This window comes from Coptis chinensis, chromosome 3, assembly GCF_015680905.1.
Source record: "Coptis chinensis isolate HL-2020 chromosome 3, ASM1568090v1, whole genome shotgun sequence".
Lineage (NCBI taxonomy): Eukaryota > Viridiplantae > Streptophyta > Magnoliopsida > Ranunculales > Ranunculaceae > Coptis > Coptis chinensis.
This window is the reverse complement of record NC_141458.1, coordinates 26,680,630-26,694,234: the sequence shown is the minus strand read 5'-3', so window position 1 is coordinate 26,694,234 and position 13,605 is coordinate 26,680,630. Positions and strand designations below refer to the sequence as shown.

At 36.5% G+C, this 13,605-nt stretch overlaps 1 protein-coding gene across 1 annotated transcript; it reads right to left on the bottom strand.

Moving 5' to 3' along the window:
- Positions 1-2,311: 2,311 nt before the first annotated feature.
- Positions 2,312-9,753, bottom strand: LOC147508910 (plasma membrane ATPase 4). The gene is made up of 16 exons (XM_086601265.1): positions 9,358-9,753; positions 7,493-7,612; positions 7,142-7,378; positions 6,294-7,055; positions 6,039-6,161; positions 5,844-5,948; positions 5,615-5,759; positions 5,367-5,531; positions 5,025-5,263; positions 4,867-4,899; positions 4,691-4,772; positions 4,424-4,584; positions 4,165-4,338; positions 3,201-3,383; positions 2,890-3,071; positions 2,312-2,626 (listed from the first exon to the last, which is right to left on the bottom strand). The coding sequence occupies exons 1-16, from the start codon at positions 9,418-9,420 to the stop codon at positions 2,530-2,532; spliced, it is 2,871 nt and encodes a 956-aa protein (XP_086457391.1). The 5' UTR covers positions 9,421-9,753; the 3' UTR covers positions 2,312-2,529.
- Between the last annotated feature and the right edge of the window lie 3,852 nt (positions 9,754-13,605).

The following is a 13,605-nucleotide window of genomic DNA, read 5'->3' as shown; positions in this document are numbered from 1 at the left end:
CCTTACAATCATTATCGACTTACTCCAAATGAGAAAATGCATCCTTGTACGTATTCAAGTGCAGATTCGAGCACAAGGTAAGTTGAGTTCCACCTTGTCGGAACATCATAGCTAACACTCTTGTTCCCTTGTAGTTTTAATTAACCAATTGTTGCCTCCCATCTTTGTTTTCTCACAGGTGAAACTCGGATATACTTTATGCTTTCTCTTATTTTCACTAAGACATGTTTGATCACACTCAATCCATCTTGCACAATTAAGTTCAAAATATGTGCACAACAACGAATATGAAAAACATCCCTATTCAAAAGGAGGTAACCAATCAAAACCTTAAGCTTACAGATCATAGAGTCATTGGTAGAACAATTGTCTACTGTTATTGTAGAAATCTTCTTGTCAATATTCCAATCTAATAAACACCTTAGAACAACCCTATAAAGTTCAACATTTTCGGAGAATCACCTACCATCACAGAATTAATAATTTTCTTTTGCAAATTCCACTCAGCATCAACATAATGCGCTGTCAAACATAGACTATCAAACTGATGATAAAGATTCTCTTTCTCAATTCTTAAAATTTCCATTATATTATTTTTTTTATTGTGTTTCGCGAGACGACATAAAACAAAGATTGCAAGTTTTTCAGAAATATCCTAAAAAACTTATGCTCAACCATGTTAAATGGGTATTCATGTTTCAGAATTGCACGAGCCAATTCTAATTGATTTTTTTTTTTATTCAACTTCCAATTTTTTATAATGACAGACTTGTCCTGAGCATTTGCTACAGCAGACAACATCTGTTGACCAACATTCATACATATACACACACCAACACAGAATGTAGTGGTATGCCATGGTGACAGAGGATCACCAGTAGCATAAACAAGACAAAAGCAAAATACTACACCAAGGTCCGATGTATATAAACAGCGATATGCTAATCAACTTAACAAGTAAAATCACTATCAAAAAACAAACTTAACACGTAAAAACAAATCACCAGTAGGATGCTCGCTGCACCAAAAGGACAAATGGATTTGTCCACTCTATTCTATTAGAATTCTAAACTAGACTGGGCCTTGGAAGAGCAGCTCGCTCTATGTTACACTCGAGAATCAGAACTTGGTGTCAAGACTCAAGAGTTTGAGGTCATTACTGGACTCGGCCTAGAATTTTGTCTTGGCCCAAAGCTGCAACATGAGGCGGTGAATATATCGGTGTATCCAAAAACCGATATATATCGGATATATCTTTTTTTTTTTTTTGACCAGTCCAAACTATTTAAAATATCGGAAATATAATATCGGAAATATAATATCGGAAATATATGGTAAATATCGGATTTATATTAAAAAATAGTCAAAAAGTCAAACAATATATATCGTAAATATTGTATATATCGATTATATCAGAAATTCCGATATATATCAGAAAAAAAAGGTTCAATATTCGGTAGATATATGTAGGAAATATCGATATCGGTGTACCAAAAAAACAATATATATCGGCAATATATCAGATATATCAACGATATTTTGGTCCTTGTATATATGCACGTGTGTGACTGATCATTTTCATCCTAGGGCTCATCATATACCAGATATACTGCGTGGGCAGGCCATGCTTCATATGATCCATCAAATCGCCTCATATTCTGCTCACTTTGGCGGCCGTTTGACCTCTTCAGGCCTTCTTATATGCTCTTTATATGGGATTATGGATAGATAGTGCAGAGCATACAGTAAGGCCAATAGCAATTTTTGTCTACTGTTAGTTAAGTGTATGCACTATGCACTTGAATTGACCAAATACGTATAGCCGACCTGCATACAAAGCATTCAAGGCCTTCTGATTTCAAAGAATCGCAAAAGTGTATTCTCTATACTACAGGTTAGCATTAACACGTGTTGAACCCCTGGAAGTAGGTCGTGTTGAACCCCTGGAAATAGGTAGTCACTTTGGCAGTTTGCGTGTTTTTAGCACACAGCAGCATTTACAGATTCCTTTGCATATCATACTGCTCCTGCTCGTGTGTCTACATTGCTATCAGTTCTTAAATAATTCAAACGATTACCCAAGCAGTGTAACAAACTAACAATCCATGTAAAGTAACGATGAAACTTAGTTATAAAATGCTCTCAACTAAAGCAAAAAGCATGGAAGATAAGGTATACATCAAGAAATTCAATAGTGATACGTGAATGCACTTAAAAAGCGCGCAAACAGATTGGTAATTTTGACCCTTTTAAACAGGGGGCTGATGATTCCAAATATATGAATTTTGAAAAAGATGATAGTAAAAAGAGCTGGGAGAAAAAACTGTAGGCTGATGTTATTCTGCTCTTACATCAGAAAGTGAAAGCAGTTTCACTCTGCACCTAAAATTAACAAGATACAAAAGCAAATACTGATAAAACTATATCACCAAAACATCTATATAAAATTGTTCTTCAAGTTAGGTTTTAATTCCTTCTTGTCTCTGTATCTTGGTGAAAAGATCATATTTCTCTGTTCATCATCTCTCCTTAAACGGTGTAATGCTGCTGGATCGTGTCGATGTCAAGACCTTTTAGCTTCACCACTGATTCAACATGACCCTTGAGTGTGTGAAGCTCTCGAAGCCTGTATCAATCAAATCAAGCACAAACAGTTATCCCCTCGAAAAAATTGAACATTAGTACTTCGCAACTTTTCTCCTAAAGTACACTAAAGGATCTCTTCAAAGGAAAGAGAAGATGTTTATAATGTAAAATAAAATAGAAATAACATCAAGCACTGTAATTTATATAACTCAAGTGGTCAGCATTTATCCATCATAAAGTAATTTTTATCTTGGAAGTGTCCGACTTTATGCGAAAAAAGGAATAGCAATGAGCAATCAATACCTTGCAACCTCCGCTCTTCTCTTAGCCTGCTCAGCAATTTCAGATAGTTCCCTGTAGCTGCTCTTCTCTGGGAATATGTTATTGGACTCAGGAGGTTGAAGACCATGTAAAGTTCTCTGTGCAAGGGCCCACTGAGCTTCTCTTTCCTCTCTTCCATAATCCTTCTTAGTAGTGAAGGCAGTCTGTCGTAAAAAAAAGCAATTAATATTAGACGAAAGCAACAATTTCAAATCGAAAAAACAATTAAAAACAGTATGAAAAAAAGACTAACTGAAAATATGTGATAAGTAAAAGTGAGGTGAGGGATTTACCTTGTTCTCCAGCAGATTATCCCAAGCCTTTCCGCTTAAGATGTAGCGGATAGCGAATTTCAATATGTCAAGAGGGATGTAAGTTATAATGCTGTAAAGCCAGATGACTCCAGCCCAACCCCAGCCAATGCCCTGGATCTTTGCAAAGCCCCAGTTGGCATACACAGCAATTAAAGTTGCAACCTGGAAATATTGGACAAATTAAAAATTAAGATATTGTGCTAGTTAAAAATAAGGATATGGCTATGTTATACAGAACTACATTTAAAAAACAACAATAATAATAATAGCAATAACAATAATAAATAAATAGCATAGAGTATCACTCTTGGTCATTTAGATGTAGCATAAAAACTACAAAAACAATCATCAGTCTACCATAACAGATGAGATGATTCCTCAAATGGCAGATGAAAATAAAGAAATGTTGACACATAGTACACAAATATACGTATGAACTATATAAACAATGAAAAACAAACGTAAAATAAATTGTCAAAATGAAGTGGATGCTGTGGAATAACAGCAATCCAACATCATCTACCATGAATTAATTAACCAAATAATGTGGAATGTGTTCAAGTGGTTTTTCGCAGTCAGAAAGAATTAAAAAGTTCAAAATTTTAAGACAAAAAAAGAGTGGATGTGACAACTATTCCATGAACCATAGAAAGAATTAAAAAGTTCAAAATTTTAAGACAAAAAAAAAGTGGATGTGTGAGTACTGGTGATCTCTGGAATACCAATAATAAGAAATCGGCTACCATAAACAATTAAATAACAAAATAAAGTGGAATTATCAAAAAAATAAATAAATAAATAAAGTGGAATGTGTCACAAGTTGTCTTCTGAGTCAGAAGTCCAGTCGTCTGATTCAGAAGTCCTCAACTATGAGTCAGCCATGAATCATGTTGACTATATATATCACAACAGCGGGCAGTAGGAAGGGCAAGATCTCGCTTACCAGCTGAGCAGCTAAAAATGCACCCATTAAGAGTAATCCAGGGCGTTCGACGAATGACCAGCTGCGTGACCGAGTGACAAAAATGAGTGCCTGGCTCACAATACTCACTTGAAGGTACAAGGCCGCCATCATTTCTTTATCATTGTCGTAGACTACTCTAACATTGAACTTGTCCTACAATGCACAATCACGACGATTGAGATATGAACTCACTCAAACCAAGTAATCATCTATATATCCGGAAACGAGGAATGCTTACTGAGAAGAAATCAGTCTCCTTCATGATCCAGAAAAATATCACTGTCATCAATGCCAAGTAACTTCCGAGCACGATACCAGTTGCAAAAATTTCCTTCAGTTTCCAGCTATCAGGCATAGGTGATGGCTTCACTCGATCTTTTGAGATTGTCATAATTGTCCCTAAATATACAGCAATAATTGCATTGCATTAGACTCGAAATATCATTTTGAAAATGTAATCAATGGAAGAGCTTCAAGTGAATATAAGAGCTTCGAGTATATTTACCATCATTCAGGATGGCAATGATCAAAACCATGAAGGGAGCAAAGTCAAACCTCCAGATTAGAGCAATAAACATGAATCCAAACTGAAAAGGGAATACAGATAAAAGATGGAATCAAGATCCACAATTATAGTGTCTGAACTTTGGAACTTCAAACTCAATTATCAAGTACACTTACCACAATACGGATAGTGATTGAGACTGCATAAATCTGCAAAACAAATAAACAATGACTACACCATACTGAGAAACCATAGATATCACCTATCAAAAAAAACAAGGAAAGAAACCATCGATTTTAGATTTTAATGAAGATATAAAATATGAGTAACTCACAGTGTAGTTCTTCATCCTCTGGAAAATGGCTCTGCTAGTTAGCACTGCACTGATGATAACACTCAAACCAGGTTCTGTGAGGACAATATCTGAAGCGCCTCGAGCAGCATCCGTAGCATCAGCAACAGCAATTCCAATATCAGCCTTCTTCAAAGCAGGTGCATCATTCACACCATCTCCTGTCATTCCACAGATATGCTTCCTCTCTTGCAACTTCTTCACAATTTCGTACTTGTGCTCTGTCAAACCAGATAAAATACCAGTCTCAGTAAAAATAAAAGTATAATGAATAAAAGTGACCAAGATTTAGAAAAGATCAATACTATTAGACAGAGAGCATACCGGGAAATACTCCTGCAAAGCCATCCGCCTTCTCAATTAACTCATCAACAGGAAGGGCTGCAATGGATGCATCCTTGTCTTGGCCGAGTAATGAAGACGATGGATACATGTTTGTTCCCATCCCGAGCCTTCGGCCAGTTTCTTTGGCAATGGCAAGCTGATCTCCTGAAAAATTGAAAAGGAATATGAGAACAAACATATAATACCCAAGTAGAACAACAACTGTAGGTCCAATAAACCAAACACACCTGTAATCATTTTGACATTCACTCCTAAGTTGAGAGCCCTGCGGATGGTTTCTGCACTATCGTGACGGGGAGGATCAAAAAGAGGTAACAGACCAACAAACTGCCAAGGCCCACCCGAACTTTCTTTTGTTTTCTCAGGCACTTCCTGCATATGTATCGCATGGTACAAGATTGTAAGGCACTATAAACTATATATACATGAAGAGAAATTCATTAGTCCAATAAATACCTGTCTGCCAACAGCCAATGATCGAAGTCCTCGCTCAGCGAACTTTTCAATTACAGAATGAACCTTGTTCCTAACATCGTCTCTGCAGTTGCAAAGATCCAATATCTGCACCCACACAAATCAAACATGAGAAATTGCTAGTTATCACCAGTATAAATTCTCCAACAACAAGAGAACAATGAACAACAAAATTACCTGCTCAGGGGCACCTTTGCTAGCCCGATGCCAGCTTCCATCAGCATCAATGTAAGTAAGAGCAGTCCTCTTGTCCACAGGGTTGAACGGTAGAAAATGTACCTCCCTAATACCAGCTCTTGCCTGCAGATACGTACAACACACAAAACGTTATTCCCTGATTAAACGCAACAAGTTATGGTCAGACTTTCGACATGAGCAATTCAAGAACTTTCAGATCTATAAGAAAATAATCTAACAAAAAAAAACATGTACCTCCTTTGGATCAGCAAGCATTCCAACCATTGCAGCGTCAATGGCATCCTGATTTTCAGTCCTTGATGACCTTGCAGCTAGTAGAAGTACATGTTCCTTTTCCACACCCTTAGCAAATACCTCAACAAGGTTTCTGTCAACACTCAGCTTATTAAGGGTCAAGGTTCCTGTCTTATCACTGCATAGCACGTCCATTCCAGCCATCTCTTCAATGGCAGTCATTCTCTTGGTGATGGCACCTTGCTCGGAGAGCCTGTGTGACCCAATAGCCATGGTCACAGACAAAACAGTGGGCATGGCAATAGGGATTCCTCCAATCAAGAGAACAAGGAGATTGTCAATTCCATCCCTGTACTTACGATGCTGGATCGGATACATGACTATGATCTCAACAAGCATTCCAACTGCAATTGAGCAAATGCAGAAATTTCCAATTGCTGTTAGGACCTTCTGGAAATGCCCAACATTGTTTGTGCTATCAACCAAATGTGCTGCCTTTCCAAAGAAAGTGTGGACACCAGTAGCAATGACGACGGCTTCAATCTCACCCTGTTTACAGGTGGAACCAGAATATACTTCATCCGAGGGATTCTTGGTAACTGGGAGAGATTCTCCGGTAAGGGCAGACTGATCAATCTTTAAAGGATCACCCTCAAGAAGACGGGCATCAGCAGGGACAATGTCTCCCAATTTGATACTAATGATGTCTCCTGGAACCAGGATGGCAGCATCCTGCTCACTCCATCGACCATCTCTAAGCACCTAAACACAGTGAATCATAGAATATTAGCTGAAAGGATTCCAAATCCATATGAGCTATCTTTGAAGTACAGTTCAAATTTGTTTACCTTGGTTTTTGGTGCAAGACCGGCCATAAGAGCAGCTGCTGCATTACCAGCATTGTTTTCTTCAATAAAACTGATGGTTGAATTGATTACCAGTAATACCATAATACCAACAAAGTCCTGCCAATCTGGGGGCTTTCCGCCGCCATTTGCTAAGCCAATGGCCATAAGAGCAGCCAGTTCCATGACCCATGACAGGGGATTCCACATAAACCCGAGAAACTTCAGAATTTTGCTTTCCTGTTAATTTACCAAACACCAAACTTATTTAACACTTACGTCAAATGTAGCCAGAAAAGCATACCATACAACCTCACTTATAATGAGACGTCAATACTAATCAAGGAAACTGACCTTTTTCTCCTCGAGCTTGTTGGGACCAAAGATCTCGAGCCGATGGGCTCCTTCGTCCGCTGAGAGACCTTCCTTGGTACATTTCAACTGCTCAAACACTTCCTCGATTGGAATCCTTTCCTGTAAATTTCAAAATAAACCTTCAATGAAAACTGAAAGCATGCAGGCCTCAGGAAAGAGAAATGCTTGGAAAAATCGTATTATGCTAGGGTCCTAAATTCAATTTTCATAGAACAAGTTAGTTTTCATAAGTCAACAGAATTCAGTTTTTTCAAGGCTGGCACAACATTAAAAATTGAGAAAGGTAGGTCCTCTGCCACAAGGACTTAAATTACCAACAAGATATCTTTGTTAAAAATTTCTAACAAATTGTTACTCCTGACACATATTGATGAATATCACTTACATGATTAAAAACAATTTTAAAAAAAAAACTCATTAAACCCAGCAAACGAAATTGTACAAGTTTTGGAAATGGGAAAGAGAAGTACCTAGTCACCCCGGGGTACTCAATAAAAAAGATGGCTATGCATATATGATATATCAAGAAAAAATAAGGCACCACAAAACCCTGATATCTCAGCGGGGTAGCACCGATGCTTACCCCTTGAACAGTACAAACACAAAATAACGAACAAAAGACAAAATCCAGAACTACTAAATTATCAGTTTATCAAACACAACACTAAACTAAAGAACCATTTTCGTACACACAGTAACATAAGAAAACAAAAGATATTACAATTGAATAAGATCAACAAATACAATGAATTATATACAAACAGACAGGATTACATATTCTGTTAAAATTGACAGTTGAAAAAAGTTGACACTTAAAATTTTATATTCTCGTAAAGAATACTAATAACCAGTGGGGCTCATTATTTTACAAATATATTATTCCATATGAATATCAAATGTCCAAGTTGCTTTTACATAGTGGTATCCTATGTCATCTCCATATATGAATTCCACCACTGGAAAATCATTGATCAACTAAGTACCACACATGATTAATAAAGTCAAATAATCACGTAATCCACCTCGAGATACACACTGATAGTTCTAAATTATCGGCACACACCTCGAGGCGGATAAGGGGCTGTGATCACTTTTAAACGATACGGAAAATAAAAGTACAGAAAAGGTACACATGATAGAGTATTACAGTACGGAGTACCAGATCATATAAGATAAAAACACAAACAGTATATATATATATATATATATATATATATAATCATAATAAATGAATGAATGAAAGAGAGAGAAAGGAGTACATCCGTAGTACTCCACTCAAATCCCTAAAAAACAGTTTAAGTAATCAGACACGGCAACCCATATAAAAAACTAGCTGGCCCTACAAAAATAATAAAACTGATCAGAGGCACACCAACACATATAAAAAAAACTGGCTGGCCCTACAAATACTCCTCGAGATTAGTTTTAAAACAGTCCCACCGCCGAGTTTAAAGGGGTTTGCTATTCTCTAGGTGGAAAAAATTAAAGTCCAGATAAAACCTGCTCAGATCTCTCTACTCATTTCTCTATATGCTGTTAAACCACGGATTAAAACGTTATCTCTTTTACTGAACAAAAAGTTGTAAGTCAGAGAAAGTTTTTTTTAGAGACCGTGAAAATTAAAGCGGAAAATGAAAAAGTGAAATGACGAGATATTCATTTTTTTTTTTTTACTGATAAAAAACAGAGATCGGTCGGTCGATGAATGAATCTAAAAAATTACTATAAACAGATTATACTTTGAATCAATTAAAAAAAACACAGATCTAAATTTCATCAATTCCACGTTAAACACATACATATGGAAACAGGACTATAAGAAGAAGAAGAGAAAGATGTATTACCAGATCAACGTTTTCATTCTTAATCTCTTCGAGACTATATGAACCTTTAGTTTCACCACCCATCTTTCCGAAAAAAAACCAATCAAAAAACAACCAAAATCAATCCAAACAAACAAAAAACAAACAACCACCCTAGAAGAAGAACAAGGACATTTAAACAACACTTTGTTGTCTCTCTTCTTTTCTCTCTCAAAAATGAGAAGAAAAGAAGCTTAACAACAAAAAAAGGAAAATGAGCCTGAGATTATTATTTTTTTCCTTCTTTTGCTTCTTCTTTTGCTTCTTCAGAAATCAGAAGAGGAATAGAAGACCAGCTCTTGGTAACAAACACGCACACCTCTTTATACTAGTTGTCTCTCCAGTACTACTGCTTTACCCACCATCTTTATGGGTCCCGCTTTCCTTTTTTTTCTTTTATTGTTTTTTAATATGGGTAGGGTCCATTAACCCACAAGTCCCCCAGCCCACTTTCTTGGACTCTGAACTCTCAAACTCTCTCTCTATCAAATACTCGAGACTCGAGACCATTTATTCTCAGTTTTTGGGTTTTAGCTGGGTACCCGTTTACCTAGAACCAAATACTAACGGATTTTTTCTTTTTTTTGTTTAAATTATCTTGCGATAATAATTTGTTTTAAAAAATTGATTTACAGAGTTGACATGGATATAATTTTATATTTGGAAATGTATAAAATTGGAAGTTGAATTAAGTTTACTACTATTGGCTAGGATAGTCTCAGAGATCGTCATACCAAAACTATTTAAATTTGTTTTAGGAAATAAATATGCACTTAAGATTGTGTGTAATACCGGCTACATAAAAAGACTTTGTTATGAATTAGGACTAGAAATTTCAAAACGTTTTGCGGACTATTTAGTATGACAGTTTCTATGAACTAAAAATCGTCTATATAGTTGAATTGTTCGTTTAAAAAGTATATTTTAGTGTAATGGTATGTACGCAGATCACTTTTAAGATATTTGTATATGTCGAGATATAGTATTCTCCTTTAGAAATTTAACATTTTCTCTGTTTTGATAGAGACGGAGGACAAATATCTTTTATATAAACAACCAAACATAGTTAGGGGAACGAATTAAGTCTAAAATTAAACCACAAATACTCGAATGAATTTTTTATTTTTGATCGGCAAGCCTGGTTTAAACTACATCAGTAACTCTTTGGTATTGGTGGGATTCGAACCCCAAATCTATAGTATCATCACCCAAAAGTTTTACCAACTTTGCTAGTAACATCTACAAATTCTATAAGGCATTGAAATTTTCCTGATGAATCTTTAATTATTCATAAAATTTATCGAGAAAAATATATTTCTCATGTATGTATTTGCCTAAAATTTAACATAAGATTATGCATTTATGCATTTTTTATGATTCTACTTCTACAAGACAAATATACATAATTTTAAATGATATGAAGTTTGCAGGCCTAACCAGCATTATTTCATTTCGTTTAGTTTCAACACTTTTGATTTATTGGAACAACAAATTGGTTTGAAATTATTCAAGAAACTTGAAAAGTTATGAACCCGATAGCGTTATGACAAATTTGGTTAATGAGTTTCTTTTTTAAAATGATAAGATTTGCTATTCAGAAAAGACTTGCGGCACAACTTGTTGCACGCTTATCCTAATTATTTGTAAAATTTGTTATCGGTATCAATAAAATTTATACTTAAAAAAAAATCATTATTAATGAGGGAAAAAACTCAAATTATCCGGCTATAATTAATGAAAAACTACATAATTATAGCTTTTTTTCTATTGAATTTTCAGTCTACAAAACTTAAACTAAAACTTTTGTGAATTTTAAAACTCTAGCTTGGATGTGAAGGGATGAAAAAGAAAAAGAAAAGACAAATTGTAAAGCATTAGAAATGAAGAAATTATGGTTTTTGGACTCGAGAGATCCGACAGACCCGTTCCTCTCTCTAGTTAACGTGTCAGTCATAATGTGTTGGATTTCGTACTTTTGTTTTTCCCACACCGTTCTAAAACTGGTATCCTAGTAGGTCTTTCGCTCAAGTCAAGATTGGAGAACACAGAGCATTGATTGGCTGCTGCAAATTGTCACTGATTTCTTGTATATATAATATATATCACATGCTCACCGAAACATTTTCTCAAACTACCACCACAGTTCCACTACAATCAATTGTATAAATGATTTTAGAGAAGGGACTAGGGGTGCCAACGGATCGGTTTTGGGTCGGATATTAACGGTTTCGGTTTGGATTTTACTATTTACGGTTTTATCGGTTTCGGTTTTCAATAGTTTTAGTATGAGAATTATAGAACCCAATTCAAAATCATAAAAACCTATGGATTTTTATCAGTTTCGGTTCTAATTCGGGTTTTTATTATTTATTATGATTATTAAACAATTTCAATCATTTAAATACTAAAACTTGCATTGTTTTTTTTTTTAAATTTTCCTACACGATAATATTTTATATATAATTAGTGATGTATCAACAATCATATTTACATAAATATAATTAGTGATGTATCAAAAAAAAAGAAATTGCAATTTGATCGAGTTTAGTAATGGGGACCAAAAATTCGGAACCCGGAGGTGATATAACATAAATAGCTTAAGTGATCCAGTGCCCCTTTTTTTGTCGCTTATAGTTACAAAACAAAGAGGGAGACAGGTTCTTATCTTTAAACCTTTAGGTTTTCTTCTGTTTTAGGAAATTTCTTTGCCAAGGATTATTCTCGTCAAGGAATCCTTCTTCTCTTGTCCTCTTTGACTGATCTTACCCCGGTGAAATCCTTCCTGCTTGAGCGTGTGAGTTCGGGAAAGATTTCTTGTTAGCTGTCTTTTGTGGTAAAATCCTCCACTGAGCTACAGTGTGAGTTTGCTCAAGATAGCTAATTTCCTTGACTTCCTTATTGGTAATATCCTTCTCTCTTGAGAGTGTCTTTAGTTTCTTCCCTATTCTGGTAAAATCCTTCACTGCGAACAGTGCAAGTTCAGAGTAGGAATTCAAAAGCTCGGGACGCTATTCTCTTGCTCTCGTCAGCATGGCTTCATCTAGCAACCCTCAACAGTCATCAAACCAGAACCGACAAGCTGGAAGTCGACCAACTTCATGGAGTGCCCTGTTTAATAGAAATGGGACTCAACAAGATGCGACTGTAGCATTTAAAGCTTTCACACCAGTCCTAGTAAATGGAGTTGCACAATTCCCTCAAGAGTTGTTAGAACAAGGTATTCAACAGTGGGATGAATACTTGGTGGGGTATTTTCTGGACTCAAGGCTGCCATTTCTTATGGTTAAGGAGTTTCTGGAGAAGAAGTGGAAATTGAAGGGTTCATTTGAAATAACTACTGATAAGGAGTTGTTTTATATGAGCTTCACTAGCATTGAAGACCGGCAGATGGTGATGGAAGAAGGACCAGTGTTTATAGCTGGGAAAGTGTTTGTTGTTAAGCCTTGGACAGTGGAAGTGGATAGCTACAGAAACAAGGTTGCCTCGGCACCGGTCTGGGTCAAGTTGATGGATGTTCCTAAGGATATGTGGACGTTTGATGGGCTGTCCTATCTCGCGAGTCTAGTAGGAGGAACACCTATGTTTATGGATGCGGCTACCGCACAACGGAAAAGGCTTTCATTTGCGAGGTTTTGCATTGAATTTCCTGTGAATCACGAGTATAAGGAGGTACTAACAGTGAAAGCAGGAACTCGAGAGGTTGTAATCCCACTAGAATACCCTTGGAGGCCAGTTTCCTGCTCAAAATGTAATCGGTTTGGGCACTTAGATGACAAATGTCATGGAAGAAATGTTCGAGCATGGAGAAGACGAAATACTCAGCATAGCGACCAGTCACAAGCTAATGCAGATACTACTGAGCATGAGGGTGCTCATGAAGGTGATACCACGAGGGAGCAGACAGTAGACTATGGAGAGGTGGCCGAGGGAGAAGGAGTGGTGGCTATCACTCCTGAGGAGGTGAGTTTGACAGGTGGTATTGATAGCAGGGCAATAGTCCCATATGAGGGTGGTACTCAAGTTCTTAGTGAAGGAACTGAGGAGCCAAATGTTGGAGTGTTAAACTCTTTAACTGGAGCTAACGTCAGAATAGAGGGCAACATAGAGGATGCGTCAGTTGAGGCCATCTCCGAGACTGGATGCACAGCGGGGTTCAGTAACCCAGAGGCAGCTCCATTGGATGTTAGTGGAGGTAGATTTGCCATCCTCCAAAACACAGCAGAGGATAAT

What these genes read in the sequence shown, in the direction of transcription:
- LOC147508910 (XM_086601265.1), bottom strand. Translation starts at nt 9,420, where the DNA reads ATGGGTGGTGAAACTAAAGGTTCATATAGTCTCGAAGAGATTAAGAAT. An exon ending in ATAATCTGCTGGAGAACAAG is followed by an intron (nt 3,072 to 3,200) that starts GTAAATCCCTCA and finishes TTTTTACGACAG; the next exon opens with ACTGCCTTCACTACTAAGAA. An exon ending in AGAAGAGCGGAGGTTGCAAG is followed by an intron (nt 2,627 to 2,889) that starts GTATTGATTGCT and finishes TGATTGATACAG; the next exon opens with GCTTCGAGAGCTTCACACAC.